Source organism: Rattus norvegicus, chromosome 7 (assembly GCF_036323735.1).
Source record: "Rattus norvegicus strain BN/NHsdMcwi chromosome 7, GRCr8, whole genome shotgun sequence".
Lineage (NCBI taxonomy): Eukaryota > Metazoa > Chordata > Mammalia > Rodentia > Muridae > Rattus > Rattus norvegicus.
The window spans coordinates 19868452-19886979 of NC_086025.1; the positions used below are offsets into that span (position 1 = coordinate 19868452).

At 45.4% G+C, this 18528-nt stretch overlaps 1 protein-coding gene across 1 annotated transcript; it reads right to left on the reverse strand.

Annotated features, from left to right (window-relative positions):
* Window positions 1-2013: 2013 nt before the first annotated feature.
* Window positions 2014-18012, reverse strand: Pwp1 (PWP1 homolog, endonuclein). Its single transcript, NM_001191877.1, has 14 exons — window positions 17882-18012; window positions 15708-15766; window positions 15398-15582; window positions 13591-13773; window positions 11545-11655; window positions 10769-10899; window positions 10175-10236; window positions 8069-8165; window positions 7283-7344; window positions 5657-5768; window positions 4535-4625; window positions 4318-4439; window positions 3340-3445; window positions 2014-2617 (listed from the first exon to the last, which is right to left on the reverse strand). Exons 1-14 carry the CDS (start codon window positions 17951-17953, stop codon window positions 2508-2510), a joined length of 1503 nt encoding a protein of 500 aa, NP_001178806.1. The 5' UTR covers window positions 17954-18012; the 3' UTR covers window positions 2014-2507.
* Between the last annotated feature and the right edge of the window lie 516 nt (window positions 18013-18528).

Here is an 18528-nt window from a genome sequence, read left to right on the forward strand (position 1 = left end):
GTGCATGAAACCTCACTTGTCACCATTAGTGTTCCAAGTAATGTCTCCCTTTTCTCAGGAGCACATGCTGGGTTAAGTTCTTTTACTGCCCTGCACAGAGATGCTCCTCAAAATACGTAAGTTAAATACATACTCCAAACTACAAGAGAAGAGGAAGGGCAGAAAGTCCTTGCTATAAGGATGTAGCTTCTACCTTTCAACTCTTGGGTTTAAGCGGCACATTTTCAATTACTCTTCTAAGAGATAAAAACTCTGCCTTGTTGCGGACTGCTGTTGGCTCAGAGGGCACACTGGCAGACAGGATATGGTGAATGTGTGCTCTGGGTCCAGCTCAGAGCTCTCAGCTGGGATTTACTGTGTGAGGACAGTTTGTAACCTTAGCCATTACACAGCCTACTGGGTACAGCTTAATAATACTGAACTTTACACTTGCTTATATTTTTTTTCATGTTAGTACAGATAGATCCTAAGATAACTGGATACATACTGGCCCAGAAGTCCTAGGCTTTGGAAATTAAACAGGAATAATTTCTTCATGGACTACAGCCTAGAAGTATCCACGATGCCTGAGGTGTAGCGTTGCCATGTGCTTTACCCCCAAGTAATACCAAGTATTACACATTAGATTGTACATGCTTTAGTTTTACATCAGAGACAGTGTAGTGGGTTTAAAAACCCACAAGTTGGGCTGGAGAGATGGCTCAGTGGTTAAGAGCACTGACTGCTCTTCCAGAGGTCCTGAGTTCAATTCCCAGCAACCACATGGTGGCTCACAACCATCTGTAAAGAGATCTGATGCCCTCTTCTGGTGTATCTGAAGACAGCTACAGTGTACTTATATATAATAAATGAATAAATCTTTAAAAAAAAAAAAAACCCACAAGTCTATGAGCAGTGCTTTGTGCTAGAGTATCTAGGTTATCTAAACTGTTAACTTGCTCATAAAAACTTTTCCAAGCCCTTCCTGGGGCCCTTGTCATTGCATACTGTTTTGCTACATGCCATTGTATGTACATCATGTTAAAGTCTAGGAACAGGAGTCTGAGGTCCTATCTGAGAAGATAAGGAGCGAAGTGCACCGTAACTCTAGCTCTGTAAAGACAGCTGGACTTTGAGGATCAATAGCTCTGTAAACCTGGTCTGAAAAAACGAGTCATAGGTGTGAGACACAGGATGGAGCCAGGAAATTCAATCTCAAGCTCAAAGCCAATGTAATCACTAAGGGAAAGCACACTAAGTCTCCACTACATGTTAATTTTATTATCACAGTAACAGTTCATAGGCTCTGGCAGGAGTGATGGTGGTTCAGACGCAGGGATTAGACAGACGTCAGATAAAGCTCTGCATCCCGTGCTTTCCCAGTTATCTGCCACACAACAGTCAGTGTGGAAAACAGGTTTAAGCACTTGGGTGGTTTCATTCTGTTCTGGAAGTTTATAATGATCACGTAAGTTCTGATCAGACTTGAGAAATGCCCTGGCATTCTGAAAATACTGAATAAAGTAAAAGTGAGGTGAATTTCAGTGACAGAGCATTTTACTGTATTACTTCAAAAAGTATCAACATCATGAAACTTGGAAATCAGCTTAGCAACTAAAGTCTGGGAGGAGTGAGTGGACAGCCCTCTGTGAGGCTGAGTGGCTAAAGGAAGCAGTATGAGATTCCTAACCTCAGACCGCTAAATCCAGAGTGCTTTATGGGCTTGACAAGTTTGAGTTCATTTGAAGTAACTAAACAGAATTTACTGGAACCAAAACTCACAAGGTTACAGAGTATTACTCTGAAAGTTTATTCTCTACTTAGTAAAATATTTTGATCATAGAAAATTGTATGAATGAGTCTCTAAACGTTTTTAGAATATTCACATTTTAAACAAAATATCCCTGGAAAACATGTAAGTTTATAACCAAAGGATGGTAGCATTGTCAAAACATGATTACTATGCCAAAGGTGAAATGCCTTTAGGGATCACATGTAAAACAGTGGGCCAGGGAGACTGCTCATGTCATGTTTAACTTGCAAGACTGAGGGCCTGAATTCAATTCTAGAACCTACCATGCATATGGGTAATCAGCGCCTGGGACGATGGAGGCAGGTGGGTCCCTGAGCAGGCTGGCTGGCTGGCCACATGTCTTAGGAAATCTACACATCTCTCTCCTCCCTAGCGCTGGGACAAGCACCAGCCACATCAGCCTGGCTAACAGAGCAAGTCCCATCTCAGAAACTTCAGTTACCATGTATTTTATAAACCTACAGTTCCTACTCAGATGGCCTGTTTAAGGAATCATTTAAAAAAAAAAAAAACTTTTATTTCCAAGAAATGCAAGAACACTGTACAGTATCCAGTTGAAGGCAGCCCAAAGGCTGTGGACTGCCACCAAAGCTGCAGAGAGGAATGGCAACAGGAACGGAGTTTTGTTCATCTGTGGCTGCAGATACATGTGAACAGTTTTAGGCCAGTTTTTAAAACTCCGAGCTAAGGTAAGCACACCAGGAACTGATCTTTGTCAGGACTCCATTGGTGTCTGTGGGCTCCCGCTCCTACAGGGGTCACTAACAGATAAACCTTTTGTGCTGCCAATGGCCAGTCTCTCCCGTCTTCCAAACGCTTCGTTTACTGAAAGAAAACATGAGATAAGGAGGTAAGAGTGCATCCTATAAGGAGCAGAGTATAAAACAAGGGTCTGCTTCGAGGTGAAAACATGAACACTAAGTGAGACAGTAACCAACTTGGAAGCCCGATCAGTTAACGTACTGAGTGAATGAAGCTTTTCTGAATCGTCTTTCTGTACATCTCTTGGGCTTGTCCTATTCTCTGATCTACCCTAGGACAGGGCTCTGCCTCAGGTTTTCTTATTTCCCTCTGTTTTTATCGTGACCACACTTAGATAATCTATACATACTTAGAAATTCAAATCAGAGCAACCCAGACAACCTTCGGATCCTTCCTCATGGGAGGGAGAATTTAGTGGAGGCCTACTGTTTACAGACCACACCAGACAACCTCAAGACTGTCAACAGTTCCTGTTCTGAAGGGGACGTTGTGATAGCTGGGGAAGGAGCACACTGAGGCACTCAGATGGACAGGGGAAGGTGAAAGGGAAGGCTCTTCCTTGAGACTTCTATATTGTCTTCCAGCTTCCCAGGAAGCTTTTCAATTTTAAGGTAATTAAACATAATGCACACTTAACTCTGAAGGCCAACTTACCTGTGCCCATCCTCATTTCTAAGTAAGGACTACAGGATGCGCACTGGACGGGCCTTTGCCATCTACTCAGCACATCAAATGCCAGCCCTATTCTTATGCTCTCAGAAGGAGCAGAGCTTGAAGGGTCTCACCTGAAGACACAGTGCTTATGTCCCAAACCCGAAGCCCTTCTTTCTGTCCTCCAAAGGCGTAAACAAACGGCAAATCAGGGCAGCATGAAGAACAAAAGAGAACTCCCTGGGGAGAAAAGAACAGAGTTCTAGGCTGGTCATGACACCGCTATGTTGTAGGTCCCATTCTTCTAGGGCTCTCTTACCAGAAAGTTAATTCATCTTTTTAAACAGTAACAGTGATACTATAGGTCACTACCAAGCCTTTTTTCCTAAATAGTCTCTGTGTGTGTGCAGGCTGAGGAGCAGGGATTTCTAGGCAGATGCTCTAACACCTGCAGGACTCGGCTCTCTTTTATACCACGGTCATCAGCCTTAGCAGTCGTGCCTCTCTCTAGCTCCCCTTAAGTAAACATTCAACATTCCATTTTTACTCTAGATATTACACAAAGTATGGCGAGAAAAAGAAAACTTCAGTTAGAGAACTCATTTGGGAGTAAATACCGAATCAAGTAGTTACACACACACACATACACACACACCTGGGAGGAACTAAGAAACTTCATGCCTGCCTGCCTGCCTTTCAGTAAGCTAAGTGCACGGACACAGTTTTAACTGCTGTGATAGTCACTGTGCCGCCAGTGTTACTCTCATAACGCAGGTCTGTTAGAGAACACTACTTACTCTACGTGTTTGCTCACCTGTATATCATCAACTTGGATGTGGACAGAGCTAGCTATGAGGAGTAAACAGAGCCCCCATAGCTCCAGCGCCTGAATTCCACGATGCCCTGAGGCAGCCCTGAGCTAAGCTGAGGCCACTCCCTGCCCTTTCCCCAGTCTTCTTGATCGGCTCGAGTTGACTGAAATGTGTGAACCAGAAAGAATTCAGATAGTACCTCCTACCATCTCAGCCTCACACATCCATGACTGCATCGAGTCCCGTTAAGACAAGCACACAGGTCTGACACAGTAAAGGCGTCAGTAAAGGGATGCTCACCATCTTCATGTCTCTAGAATGAATGAGACTTGGCCTCTCTCCTAAGATGTCCCAGATCTTCACAAATTTGTCTGCTGAAGCGGTCACAAGGCAGCCTTTGATCTGACTGCTCAGATCAAGACCTGGAAGAAAAGAACAGTTCAGAAGCTACTGCCTGCGATTTAGATTTACTTTGCCATCACATAGTGCATTTGAAAAAAACGTCATTCTTGCTCACCAGAGATTTCATCGTTGTGTGCATTAAGTGTAAAAATCGGCTTATCTGAGCGCGCATCCAGATTATATACAAAGCCATCATCTGTACTGGCCTGCAGGAGAAGGACGGGCAGAGCATGTTATAGGACACTAACATGTGGCAATGGAGAAGTACATAAATTACACTGAAACCTGTTTAACCTGTGAATTCAACACGAGAACTTCTTTTGTATGAGCTACATTCATGAAGCAGGAGAGAGGAGGGAAATGGCAGTCCCTGCCCGGGGCAGACGGGGACATGGGTGTGTGGTGCAGTGGGCTGGCACCAGAGTCTGGGTGAGCACGGCTGCTGAAGCAGTGAGCTGAGGAGCACAGACGGGCAGAGGGAGGAAGAAGATGGATGCTGAGGCGGTAAGGAACGTAAGAACGGCACAGTCAGACCTGCCTCAGGATTGCCATGGCCGTGGCCTGAGAGGTGGAGAGCAGCTGTGAGGCTCTTCAGAATCAGAAGCACACGCAGCAACACCAGTGCAGATGGCAAAGGTGCGAGACCGGCGTTCCTAGGCCTATTTCTGCTTGGTTGATATTAGTAGAACGTTTGGAAAGTCTTTACTTCTTCCCATTTGGTAGGCAGTGCTATTAATCACTGGCAACCCTCATCTCTAGAGTTTAATTATGCATAAGAAATTAAAGTGTCTTTTGGACTGATTTAACCATTAAAAAACACCAAAAATAGGTAGGAGGAGGAGGATTTGCGGGGTCAAGCGAATAGTGTGGGCTACAAAGATCCTATATCAAAACCTTGAAACAACAGGATATTATTAGTAGTATTTCAAAAATATAAGCGGTAAAATTATTTAATGGAATAGTTGAAAATTAGCTAATTCAAAAACTACTAATATTCTTTTTTTTCGGAGCTGGGGACCAAACCCAGGGTCTTGCGCTTGCCTAAGCGATCTACCACTGAGCTAAATCCCCAACCCCTACTAATATTTTTTTGAAGTTAAGTAATTTTTTTTTGTACTGTTACACAACACACTTTATTATTTCAATTCTAAGGCCCAGACATTTCACACTAGCAGAGAAAATGCTTTTCTGAGAATTTCTCTATAGTGGAATTAGAAAAAACAATGCATATTCTTACCAAGAAATGGCACGGTGAGAAGTGGTTCCAGGTCACTCTCTCGATCTGCCCACTAAACCTCCACAGACGGTGGTTCTGGCTGGGGTCTCTGCAGTCGTACAGAGCCACGGATCTGCACACATGCGTGCTAGGGTTACGTTTAGTTCAGTGAAATGGTAACAGCAGCATTGCAAATTAAGAATTCAATTATCAGGGGTTGGGGATTTAGCTCAGTGGTAGAGTGCTTGCCTAGCAAGCGCAAGGCCCTAGGTTCGGTCCCCAGCTCCGGGAAAAAAAAACAAAAAACAAAACCAAGAATTCAATTATCAAAAGCCTGTTTTAAGGTTCTGAACTCAAGAAAAGAATAATTTCCACTGTGTTGGGTGGATGGGTGTCCATTATGTGTGCATGTGGTTCAGAGGACATGGACCCTTGGAGTTAGAATCGCAGGTGGCTGTGAGCCATCTGATGTAGGGACTAGAACTTAGGAGAACTTGCTTACTGACTGAGCCAGCTCTCCAGCCTGCTGGTTTAGATTTATTTATGTATCAGAGTGTTCTACCTGCATAAATGTATGTGCTGTGTGTGCATGCCTCCAGAAGCCAAAGAAGGCATCAGATCCCCCTGGAACTGAACTTAGGGTGCTAGCAACTGAAACAGGATCCTTTGGAAAAACAAACTGTCCCTAACTGCTGAGCCTGTTTGTTACTATGGCTCTAACCAGGGCCTAATTCTTCTGCAGATCAAAGCCTTGACTTGTGGATGAATCCTATTTCCAAAGTCCAGGGCAATTCTTATTTATCCCTTCCCCAGGTCGGGCTCAGAGCCATGCAACTCAGGACCCAAGCATGGGTGTTCTAGTCGGGTTACTGTGCTTGGGGAAGTAAGAGATAAAAGTCTGTCTTACAATTCTTCACAAATCACATCTAAGAAAAACTGGAAACTTAAACTCTTCTAAAGGGTAAGGAATCAAAACAAAGACTGCTAACTGGTCTGATTCTGCCTGCCACCCCTCCCCTCAGATGCAATCTGACCGGGGTTCCTCCATTTCTCTTATTCCCATAGCTGCTGCCATGCAGCGGGGAATGTCCTCTGTAGGGACAGAGCACAGCTCCCAGGCCATATGACATTGGGGTAGAGGGAAGGAAGGGAGAGGAAGTCCACTAGCTCCGAACTAAGTCTCCAAAGGCCTTGGAGTATCTGCCTTTGGAGAATCAAGTGTCTAGCCTAACCAAGACCTCGGAGCAGTTCCCAGCTGAACTCAGTCTACATGGACAGAACCTCAAAAGACAAAAGTGACTGTCACTGAGCTTCTATCACAAAACCTGGCTAACTCATACATCTTTTAAAACCAAGGAAGTTGCTAGTTCCTATAATTGGGTTACTATGACAAAACCTCATTTCTTTTTAGAAAGAACGAAAGATCAGGGTTGAAAAACAGCACTCACAATTTAAACACGTAGCACCTCAGTAGTACAGCCTGTACAAGCATCAGATGGCACCCCTCCCTGTCTTGTCTTGGTGCAGACAGAACTCAAGGTCTTGTGCATACTGGGCAGTGGCCTTTCTGAGCTACACCCCCAGGCCAAAGTACTTTTAAATTAGTTCAAGGACAGTGCAACAGCAGTATGAGAAGTGCTTTCTTACTTGTCATAGGACCCAGAAATCAGAGTCTGTGCTTCAAATGGATGAAACTGCAGAGTCTGAACCTAAAGGAAGGAAAGGTAAGAGACCTATCTTTACCCACCTGGAGTAATATTGCGAGTGTGCTGAGACACAACTGGCTGTTCCTATCCAATCCCCTTGAAATTCCAACAGTGTGTAATCTTTGTCTGTTCTGATGTTCTGGAGAGGGTCTCACTATATAGGCATGGTTGGTCTGAAACCTGCTACACAGAGCTGGCTGGCCTTGAACCTCTGCCTCCTCAGCGCTGGGATTGAAGGCATGTGCCACTGTGCCAGGCCAAGGAGCCCGTCATTAAACACTCAGAAAGGGAAACTATCCTCAAATAAAGGCTGGACCTTCTAAGAAGAATACAGCATTCTTCAAGCCTTGTGGTGGAACACTTCCACCCCTTAGAAGAAAGGGGGGAAGCAGAATGGAAGGGGCAAGTGCTCAGGTCTCAGTCTGGCTGCTCTCAGTACAGGAGCAGAGTTCTGAGGTCCACTACAATCTTTCCTTATCACTGCTGTGACGATTCCCTTACCCTCACCCCAGCCTCAGGAGGCTCCATGAGCAAGTCACAGGACATTAATGTTCCTGATTCCTATTTTGTAAGATCCCAGGATTGTATCCACCACACAGGGCTAAGTGAACCTCACTGTGCTGCCCAAAGCACTTTGTAATCACAGACAGCCATATACAAATGTCCGATGACTTTAGCCAGTGACCTGCATTTCTTTAGAAGCCTTCTCCTCACTGAGTAACCATACCTTGTCTGTATGTGCAGTAAGCCTGGCCGCTGGCTTCCCCACAGACAGATCCCACAGGATTACAGTGCTGTCTGCTGATGCACTCGCCAGCACGTTTCTGAGAAACATAAACAAAAGAGAGAAGTCACTTTTAAAACAAAGGGCATTAAATGTACGTTCACTTGTAAATCAAAACAGTAAAATACTACGGCATTTAAAAAACAAACCTTAAGACTTACATTTTGAAGACTACCAAAGATTATCAAAATAAAGGGAAGCATGTGAAAGTGGAAAGACCCTCCTTCTGTACCGGAAGATATAATGTTGAGATGCGAACAGCTCCTCCAGGTTGAGCTACGAGCTGATTACAGACTCAGTCACACCAAAACATTCAACCCGCTCTGCTCAAAAGCTTACTTAACTTCAGCAGAAAGTGGCAAGATACTAAAATTTCTAAGCCTGTATAAGGGACCCATAATAAAACTGGGAAGCACACAGTTCCCAATTTTAAAATTAATGGGAAAGTTAAGAGTATCACAACAAAATAGATAGATCCATACACTAACCAAACAAAGTAAATCTCAGAAAATACATTTTATTTTGAGCCACTACATGTGGGTCCTGTGTAAGAGCAGTAAGCACTCCTAACCACTGAGCCACTTCTCCAGCCTGTTTGTTTGTTTTTTGGGGATGTGGTCTCCCTGTTGCCCGTCTCAAACCCCGTGCTTAAGCAGTATTCCCGCCTCAGCTTCCCAGTGAGCTGAACTATATGCCTGCTGCCCACTGGGTTGTGGCTGTGTTTTAGTTTGCTTTCTCCATAATTAGTATTTCTGACTTTTAAAAGTGCCAAGACAATGAAATGTTCAAGTTGGGGGAATGACAGTGATGACATTTTCAACAAATGATTCTAGGACAGTGGATATCCTTGTGAAAAAGTCTGATCTCCATCTCAGCACCCACACACCTCAACATGGATGGCAGACTTAAGTGTGGGAGCTAACACTCTAAAATCCCAGAGCAGCTCATTAACACGCATCTTGATGACCTGGGTAGGGAGCACTTCTCGGATGCAACTGGAGACACGTAATCAACAAAACGGTTTAAATCAACAAAACGATTTACAAAGAGAATGAAAAGACAACCCACAGCATGACAGAAATATTTGGAAACACAGGTCTAGCTAGGTATTATTCAGAACATACTTTTACGATGCGGTTTGAAAAGCACATTTCCCACACATAAGGTCAACGAGCACTGTGATGCCCAACGCTGATCAGAAGAAACGCGTGCACAGTTCAGTTCTGGGGGCTGAGGCAGACAGGGCTTGAGAGCACCTGGGCGACAGTGAGACTACATCTTTAAAAAACAATGCCAGATATGGCCCATGACTTTAATTCCAGCTCGTGGAAGGCAGAGGCAGGTGGAGCTCTGAGTTGGAGAGCAGCCTAGGCTACACAGTGAGCTTTAGGATAGCCATAACTACAAACCGAGACCATGTCTTGAAAAAAAAAAACCCGGGGTTGGGGATTTAGCTCAGCGGTAGAGCGCTTGCCTAGCAAGCACAAGGCCCTGGGTTTGGTCCCCAGCTCCAAAAAAAAAGAAAAAAAAAAAGGAAAAAAAAAAAAAGAAATAAAAGAAATAAAAGAAAACAAAACCCAAAAACACATTCTAAAAACATTTCAGCAGGAAGTGGGATGGTGGTGGCCAGGGATGGGAGGAAAGGGGAAGGTATAGAGTTCAGTCTGGGAAGACAGAAAATCTCAAGATGGACAGTAGTGGTGGCCTTTGCCCAATGTGAACGTACGGACCTAGAGGGGTCCAAGTGATGGTTCTGCGCTCTGAGTACTTGAGCAGAGTTTAAGACGAAAAAGTCAGTGAAATTGGAAAATGTAACAAAGTGAGGATGGTGTTTGCTGGGGAGCAACAGTGTCCCAGGCACCGCTGTCACTGTGGTACACACTCCCCAGTGGCAAGCCTGCCAGGGGATGAGTGAGAGCACAGCTGCTGCCCGTGACATGAACTGCAGGAACGGGAGTAAGATAGACACAAAGACCCCAGCACAGCAGACGGACAGCGCAGGAGTGAGCTACAACACTCAGGCCACATTACACACATGCAACTTTTTACCTGACTGTCTTATTCCAGGAAAGGTCAAGGACAGCATCAGTATGTCCTTCTGCTGACGAACTCTGTAATACATTTTAATTATTTAAAAACCCATCACGAACTGCCATCCTACTGTCTAATTATCATTGTAAATCCTCCTCTTCAGAAAGAAACCACAGCAACTCATAACCTGTCAACACTGCCCTTCAGCTCTCCCCAAACCCATTTTTTTTTTTTTTTGGGTTCTTTTTTTCGGAGCTGGGGACCAAACCCAGGGCCTTGCGCTTCCTAGGCAAGCGCTCTACCACTGAGCTAAATCCCCAGCCCCCCAAACCCACTTTAAAATCTACAAGAAAACAGGTAATTCTTCACATAAGCAGGTGAACAGAAACTCAGGTCCAAAACTAGCACTGAGAAGAACAGCTCTTCTACCTGAAGACTCACCATCTGGACCATCCGTTCTGTGTGATGATTACAGGCCAATGTTTCATGTGGACCCTGTAACTTCCTGTCCTGTTCCACCAAAGCTATCTGATTGCAAAAATACATGTTCCTACACCCCCCTCTCCAGTAACTTAGCCCAGTTTGTCTTTTCAAATATCTACTCCTCTTTACCTTTTTCCCTTTCTTCTTCTTCTTTTTTGAAAGCTTGCTTCCCAGTGTGAAGACTGGTTCTAGAGAGTCCACGATATCCAGGTCCCACACCTCAATGACAGGGGTCATGTTTCCCACAGCAATGTAATTTCCTATGGAAAGAAACAGTGCCCTTCCCATTACAGAACTAACACCAAACCTGCCAGTCTAGCACATCACACTGGAGTGACGTGAACAGTGCTTCTCAGCCCCACTGCAGACACCATCGTGGAACCCTGCAGATCTCACGGGTCCCATGCCATCCCTGAGCTGCTGGCTTAAGAGTCGGATACTGCAGGGGTAAGGTTCAAGTCGAGACCGTGAGCACCAGGAGAGGCTGGTTACACAGGACAAAGCTTTTGTTTTACTTTTACCTGTTTTTTTTTTTAAAGCTTTTTGAGACAAGGTCCCAGGATATAGTCCAGGCTTGCCCGGAACTTAAGATTCTCCTCTCCCAGTTCCCAAATGATACACTACATCCCATAACTGGCCCATTAAATGTTTTCTGAGACAGGCCATGCCCCTAAATCGGAGTTGGTAACATTTTACACTAGGCTTTCATGAGATCCAATAGATCTATAGTCAAAAAAGCTTTCAAGATAATATTTTTCATCCCATAGTGTAGTGGCTTATCTAAAGTCTGGAGGCACACAGACCCCAAGCAATTAAGTGACATTAAACTAGAGATTACGTAAGTACCGCTTCACACTCTCAGAGACAGTTCTGACCCATGAAGAGCAAACAAGTTTCCCGATTACCAGTAGCCGCATCTGGGCTAGGATCAAAATTCAGCCATTCCACACTTAGAGGATATGCAGACAGGAGTATGTCATGGTGGACATAGAAAGACTCCTCTTCTTGATTGTACACTAAAAAGAGTGGAAAGAGAGACTTTAGTAAGAGAGCTCTCAGCTACCTCAGAACACTTAAAACTAGACAGGTGATGCACTGACAAGAGAGGCCACGGTCACTGCTCCCACAGCATGTCTGCCCAGTCTAACACATTCTCACCTCCTGGCATTTTCCATGAATACGGCCAGCCAGATAAATGATTCTGTTTGCTTCCTTCAGCACAAAACACACCCTAGCCCAGGACTGATGTTATCAGCTAAAGGTCTAGCTGATTTTAAGTCAGAAAAAACAAAAACAACATTGGAGGAAAATAATAGTCCTTAGAAATGTAAATGTCTGCCAAAAATTATTTCACTATTCCAAGAGTTTATGAAGACTAATAATGCAGACCAAATAATGAAGGGGCTCCCTTTCAAAGACAGCAGCTCACAAAAGCAGCTCTTCAACATTCATGGACACAGAAGGTAAGGAGCAAAGTCACATTAAGAAAGCCCAATAAGCAAGTTCTACTTGTCCCATCGCCTTTAATAGGCCCTCTATTAAGGAAGAAGTTATAACATAAGATAAGGACTTTTGTTTTTCAGATCTCTGATTACGGGACAGATTCTGGGAACTGGGAAATTACATGTCACGTTCTAACTGCTGAGAAGGCATGGTCTTGCAAAACCTTGGCCACCACCAATGTGCGGCATACATTGTAAATTAAACTGGTGGTGATCTAATGACCTCAGATGTGCATGCATTAAACCAATCTCACAGACACTAATACTATTTACATTTCTTTTGCATGGATTCTCTTTCTCAGCCTCCCAAATGCTGGAAAACAGGCCTACATCACCACTCTCAGACAGAACTGGTCTTAGAAAGATAATTTTTTTTTTTTTTTGGTTCTTTTTTTCGGAGCTGGGGACCGAACCCAGGGCCTTGCGCTTCCTAGGTAAGCGCTCTACCACTGAGCTAAATCCCCAGCCCCTTAGAAAGATAATTAACCTGCATGGCTCTTGGCTAACAGGAGTTAGGACAACTTCATGTTATACATGTGATCGTTTAGAAGCATTTTACAAATATTGACAGAACACCATGATATGGGGGCTAAAAGGGACAACTAGTAATTAAAGGTTTCCCTATGAGTGGGGAACCCTCTGGGGGTCAAACGACTCTTTCACAGAGGTCGCCTAAGATCACTGGAAAACACAGATATTTACATTGTGATTCCTAAGAAAGTTATGAAGTACAACACTCCTGGTACACAAATAGACCTTCGGGTAAATGTATACAGTGAATAAATCTTTAAAAAGAGTGGTAGTTCTGTGTTAAGAAAACAGAATACTCGGGGCTGGAGAGATGGCTCAGCGGTTAAGAGCGCCCGACTGCTCTTCCAGAGGTCATGAGTTCAATTCCCAGCAACCACATGGTGGCTCACAACCATCTGTAAAGAGATCTGATGCCCTCTTCTGGTGTATCTGAAGACAGCTACAGTGTACTTATATATAATAAATGAATAAATCTTTAAAAAAAAAAAAAAAAAAAAAAGAAAACAGAATACTCTGTGAAGGAAACTATGTCAAGTAGCTAAAACAAACTAGAAAACAATGCAGGACAAGGTCACCTGTTGCTTGCAGAGGCCCGGGGCCTAACTGCCAGTGCGCACGGCTTCTCACAGCCGTCTGTAAGTACAGCTCCAGGGAGCTAACACCCTGTTCTGGTTTCTCTGGGCACCAAGCATTTACACAGCAGCACACAGTTACGGTCAGCCAGAATATCACAAAGCAATAAAAACAAGAACCCCTTCCCCCAGGGACCCATCTCTAGACGCTACATGCCTAGAATGACCAGCACAGAGTGTACGGTGTAAACGTGGTGTGTTACCAACTCATGACGTGCACAGCAGTGCGCCCTGCCCTGTTTTAGCACCCACGGAAAGCTTTCTAGTGGGCATTTCCTCTACTCACCGTGCACCTCTAAGTTACACTGCTCTTGTTCTGCACGGCCACAGACGATGAGGTTGTCGGTCGGCTTAATCAAGAAGTCTTCGTGCTCGTACTGTTCCGTGTCTTTGAGGGTGACGTATGGATCCTGATCGTTACTGCCATAGACCGTAAGCCCCAACAGAGATTCTCCAATGGTCTCAGCATCTGTAATCAGGATCCACCCATCACAACAGGAAAGTTAAAAAATCACCCTGACAAAACTTTTCCCCAAGACTTCTAGTTTTTGGCTTGGGTCTACTGTGTTACCAACCATACTGCTCTATTAGTAGAGGAAGCTGTACAAACTCCCATGTCATTTCTATTTGACATGTGGGATGAAGTCTTGGAAGTCACAATCTTTGAATGAAAGAATTAAACCAAGAATTTAACCTTTTTAGAAAGCATTACAGCTCTGTTCAGATTTTCTACCTTGTCCCATATAATTAGAAGTCAAAGAGAGGTAGCTTTGAGTATTTTGAAAAAAATGTGTTCCCCAAAACAGTTATCAACAAACCAGTTGTTAGTTAAAAACTAAGACGGCAGGCTTCACAGTCAGCTAGGCTGCTCTGCGGGCAGGGCTCCCATATTCACACAACTGTGTGCTCCACAAAACTCAAAAGGGAAGATTTACACTACCTTTGCAAGGGCAGTCACGCGTGGACCTAGGGTGACCACCATGGTTTGGATCTGACCTATCTTTTAAAGGCTCTTGTGTTAGGGAATGGGTGGCCAGATGACAACCTTCCATGAAGGGATTACATCCTCTGAGTTCTGACCTAAACCAAGGATTTATAATGTGATGCCATTATTTCTGGCTGGTGGGGAGCAAATGGTAGGGCCAAAATGGAAAGCAAACCAAATCTAAGCTCCTATGAAAAGGAACAGCATCCGACCCCACAGTGCCCGCCACACAGCCCAGCAGTACTGTAATCGTGTCCATTACTTGGTGGGGCAGTGAAGCTGAGGATGGTGAGACCGCCCGAGGAAAGAGGGTGCAGCAGTAGTCAAAAGGCACAGGAGATCAAGAGAACACATGGGATGAGAAAAGCACCTTCTCTGGTACTTGCTGTGTGTTCTCCTTTACGTAAGGAACAACACGCTTCTGCAGACCACCCTCGCCCACTGAAATAGGAGAACAGAGTGGTGGTGGTGACTTCACTCAGCTGCAGCAACAGCAGAAACAACTGAGCTGATGTTTGTTTTATGTGCCAGCTCACTTGTTTTTCGGGTGTTTTAAGTTGGGAGTTGCTGATTCTGAGAATCCCACAAGGTTCCAGGGTAGCTCGGAGTCACACGTTACAGAGCTCATAACCCCCTCAGAGTGACAACGCTGGAGACCACACAGAAGGTCAGGAACTAAACTGCAGCGTCTACCTGTTCTTTACACTTACTGCTCTGCCTCCTGTGCTGCACCAGCAGCTTTCTCAGTGCTGTACTCCCCGGCTTCCTACTGGGTCACTGCCCTTGCTGTACCTCCACCCGCTCCTGCCAATCAGGCTCCCTCTCCTCATTATCCCCAACAACAGTGCTGGAGCTGCACGGAGCTCACACGTCAGTCAGATGGTCACCCCGACCCGTGCCATCAAGTAGACGGTCTCTTTAGATCTCAAAGTTATACCTTAGACCAGAGGATCCGAGCTTCCCTCTAAACCAGTTTAGGAAACAAGTCCAAATCTTGAGCCAAATCATCGGACCTGACCCCAGGGAGAGTCAGAGACGAAAGCTGTGGGATAAGACAGCAGGACCTGGAGCGCTATGGGCAGACACAGCGGAGGTGAGCCACTCTCACCTGGGTTGTCCTCTTGGTCATAGTTATCTAAGTCGTACTCCGCCAGCTCATCGTCGTCCAGTGTACGGTCGTCTTGTGGATCCCCATCCTCCAGCGGCTCCGTAGGCCGGGCCTGGACCCGGGCTCTCTGCATGCCATCTTCTGAAGGACTGCCTACCTCCTCTTCCTCACTCCCACCCTCCTCTCTGAGTGAAACAGAGAGGAAAAAGACGTCACCCTGATGGCACCTCCTAACAACAGGCACATGACACAACTTCACCTGGACTTGACCACAGTCAGCAACACTTGGAAACTACTTGAAGTCACTTACTGTAACTTTTCTTTTGCTTCAGCAATGAGACGTTTCACTTCCTCTTTACTTAGCTCTACCTACGAGGGAGCAAACACTTCATTAGAGCATATTTACAGACATCATCGGAAGCCTTTGAACTGGGTCTTCAGGCAAATGTTAACTACAACCTCAAGAGCCATCAAGAAATCTCACACATTGATCTAGGCTCTAAATTTAAGGAGGCGGGGCTTGTATAAAGACCCCTCCCACCTAACGCTGTTCAGAGGTCATGTTCACTCTGCTCCTCTATCTTCCTCAATATTCAAATAGGCTGGCTTTTGGAAAATGGATCTGTGGTGGCCATTTTTCTTCCAACTACCCCAGACTCCAAGGGCGCCTCCCTCTCTTGCCAGCGGTCACCTATTAACAAACCACATAACATTGGTCCTCTGCTTTTTCCCCAACATCCCTGCCAAATGTAAATAGACTCAGGGAAACAGTTACCCGCCAACTTCCCCCAATCTTGAATTCCAGCTCTATTTTCCCAACTTCCAGTAACATTTCCCACTTGTTTATCTTTTGTTCTAATGGAGTTCAAAAACTAAGGCTATTCTTTTCAAAACTGGCATCCCCTCACCTAAACAGCTACTCAGTGCCTTTAACACACCTAAGGGCCAGGCGGTAGTGGAGGCAGAGGCTGGCGTATCTTTGTGAGTTCCAGTCCTGCCGGGCCTACAGAGTGAGCCCTATCTGGAGAAAAGAAAAGACCCTAACACTATGACATTAAGCTTGGAAAGGCCAACACTGGTTTGGTATTGTTTATCTACTGAAGCCCACAGTGTGGGTTGGCCATAATGGCAAAGCTCCAGGACTGAAGGTGAATCAATTGCTCCAGATCCTCAGTAGCTCACACCTCTGACTCCAGTATTTAGGAAGCTGAAGCAGGAGGATTGCCATAAGTCTGAGGCCACCGTGGGCTACAGAATGACACCCGGTCTCCAAAACAACAACAAAGGATTCTGTGATACAAGAATTTTCCTGAGAATGACATTCAATTCTGCCTGAGAAAGATCCAGAAATTAAAGATTGAAAAACACTGGGAAGGGGGGGGGGGTCAGTCAGTAAAGTGTTTGTTGAGCACGCATAAGGACCTAAGTTCCATCCCAGAATCCACTTAAAAGCTAGGTGTAGTGTAGAGCACACCTATAATCTCAGCCCTGAGGACTACAGAGACAGAATTCCTGGTGCTTTGGCTAACCACTCTATCACAGTTAGCTAGCTCTGGGTTCAGTCAGACAGAGCACAAACACACAAACACATGAACATGGGCATACACGCATACACACACAAAGTATTTGTATTGCTTGGGGTTGGCACATGAGAACTAGGGATTTTTAAGACTCTCCTAATTCTTCGAAAGCTGTATATGTCCCCTTAAAAATAAAAACAATTTCCTTTTGGAGAAATTTTAATGAGGTAATTTGTTGTCCCTATCCTATAAATATATACTGATTATTTGCTGTTGGCAAAACACCAAAGAAAAACAGTGGCTAAACACTATCTGTACTCTAGCGGAATTTACACCTCTAAGTATTTCCATCCCTCATCGCATGTAAATTCATGTCTAGGCCACCCCGTGTCTATCACAGCAACCTCTTCACTTCTTTCAGGACACTTACACCTCTCCCCGCCCCCCGCCATCCCGAAAGTCAAGTGCAAAAAACCAGGGCTTTGCCCTATTTCGCTCCAACATATCCCGGTACTCTAGGCTCCGCTTCGCTTGCAGAAAACACTTAGTGTAATGAATAAAACCGGTTGAGTAACCGCCTCCTTTGCCACAGTCTCCAGCTTTTGTATGACTTCCTTCATAATGTGTCACACTGACACCTTGTTCCCTCTGCCCCAGAACGTTTTATCTGGATCACCGTAAGAAACTCCTAACAAGCAAGCACCCCCGCCCCTTCCCACTGCACAAAGTCCACGTGCTCGCGCATCTAGGGGGTGGGACCAGGGTTCCAGCTCCTGACAGGAAGGAGCGCGTTGTCTCTACTCGCCCTGCGCAACAGAGCCACACTCCGTGGCTACGCCACACGTGGTTACAGGCCGGCCAACCTTAGCAGGTCCCATCCAGTGGCTCAAGCCCGGCGCGTGTGTCCCCAGACGGGGCGGAGCCCGCGGGCATCCGGAGGCGACTCCCCACACACACGCCTCACCTTGTCTGGCGTCTCTTTGGCCACGCCGCGGCGGACCCAGGCCACGCAGGTCACTTGGCGGCTGCGGTTCATGATGTTCCGCTTGAACCCAGCGCGAACAAGACACCTGGTCGCTGGGAGAGACTATGAGCTCCACGTAGAGGAACAACGCGCAGGCGCGGGCGCCTGCCTGACGTCATTAGCAGGCGCCAAGGGAAAGGGGCGGGGAACTTGCAGGAGGTGGGCGAGGCCGCATGCAAATATGACCCTGGACAGTGGCTTCTTGGAGACAAAGGAAGAACTTGGAACTCTAAAGTTCTTGGGACTCTAGAGTTAAAATCCTGTACCACCACTCCATTTTCCGCGTAGTTCCATGGACTAAGAGATGACAAGTGGAAGGGGTTGGGGATTTGGCTCAGTGGTAGAGTGCTTGCCTAGCAAGCGCAAGGCCCTGGGTTCGGTCCCCAGCTCCGAAAAAAAGAAAAGAAAAGAAAAAAAAAAAAAGAGATGACAAGTGGAGACATCTGTGGGAGGTTTATCTTAACCTTTAGATTAAATGTAGTTTTTAAAGGAGTTTCCATATATATATGGATTTATTTATTTAATGTATACGAGCACATTGTAGCTGTCTTAAGACACACCAGAAGAGGACATCGGATCCCATTACA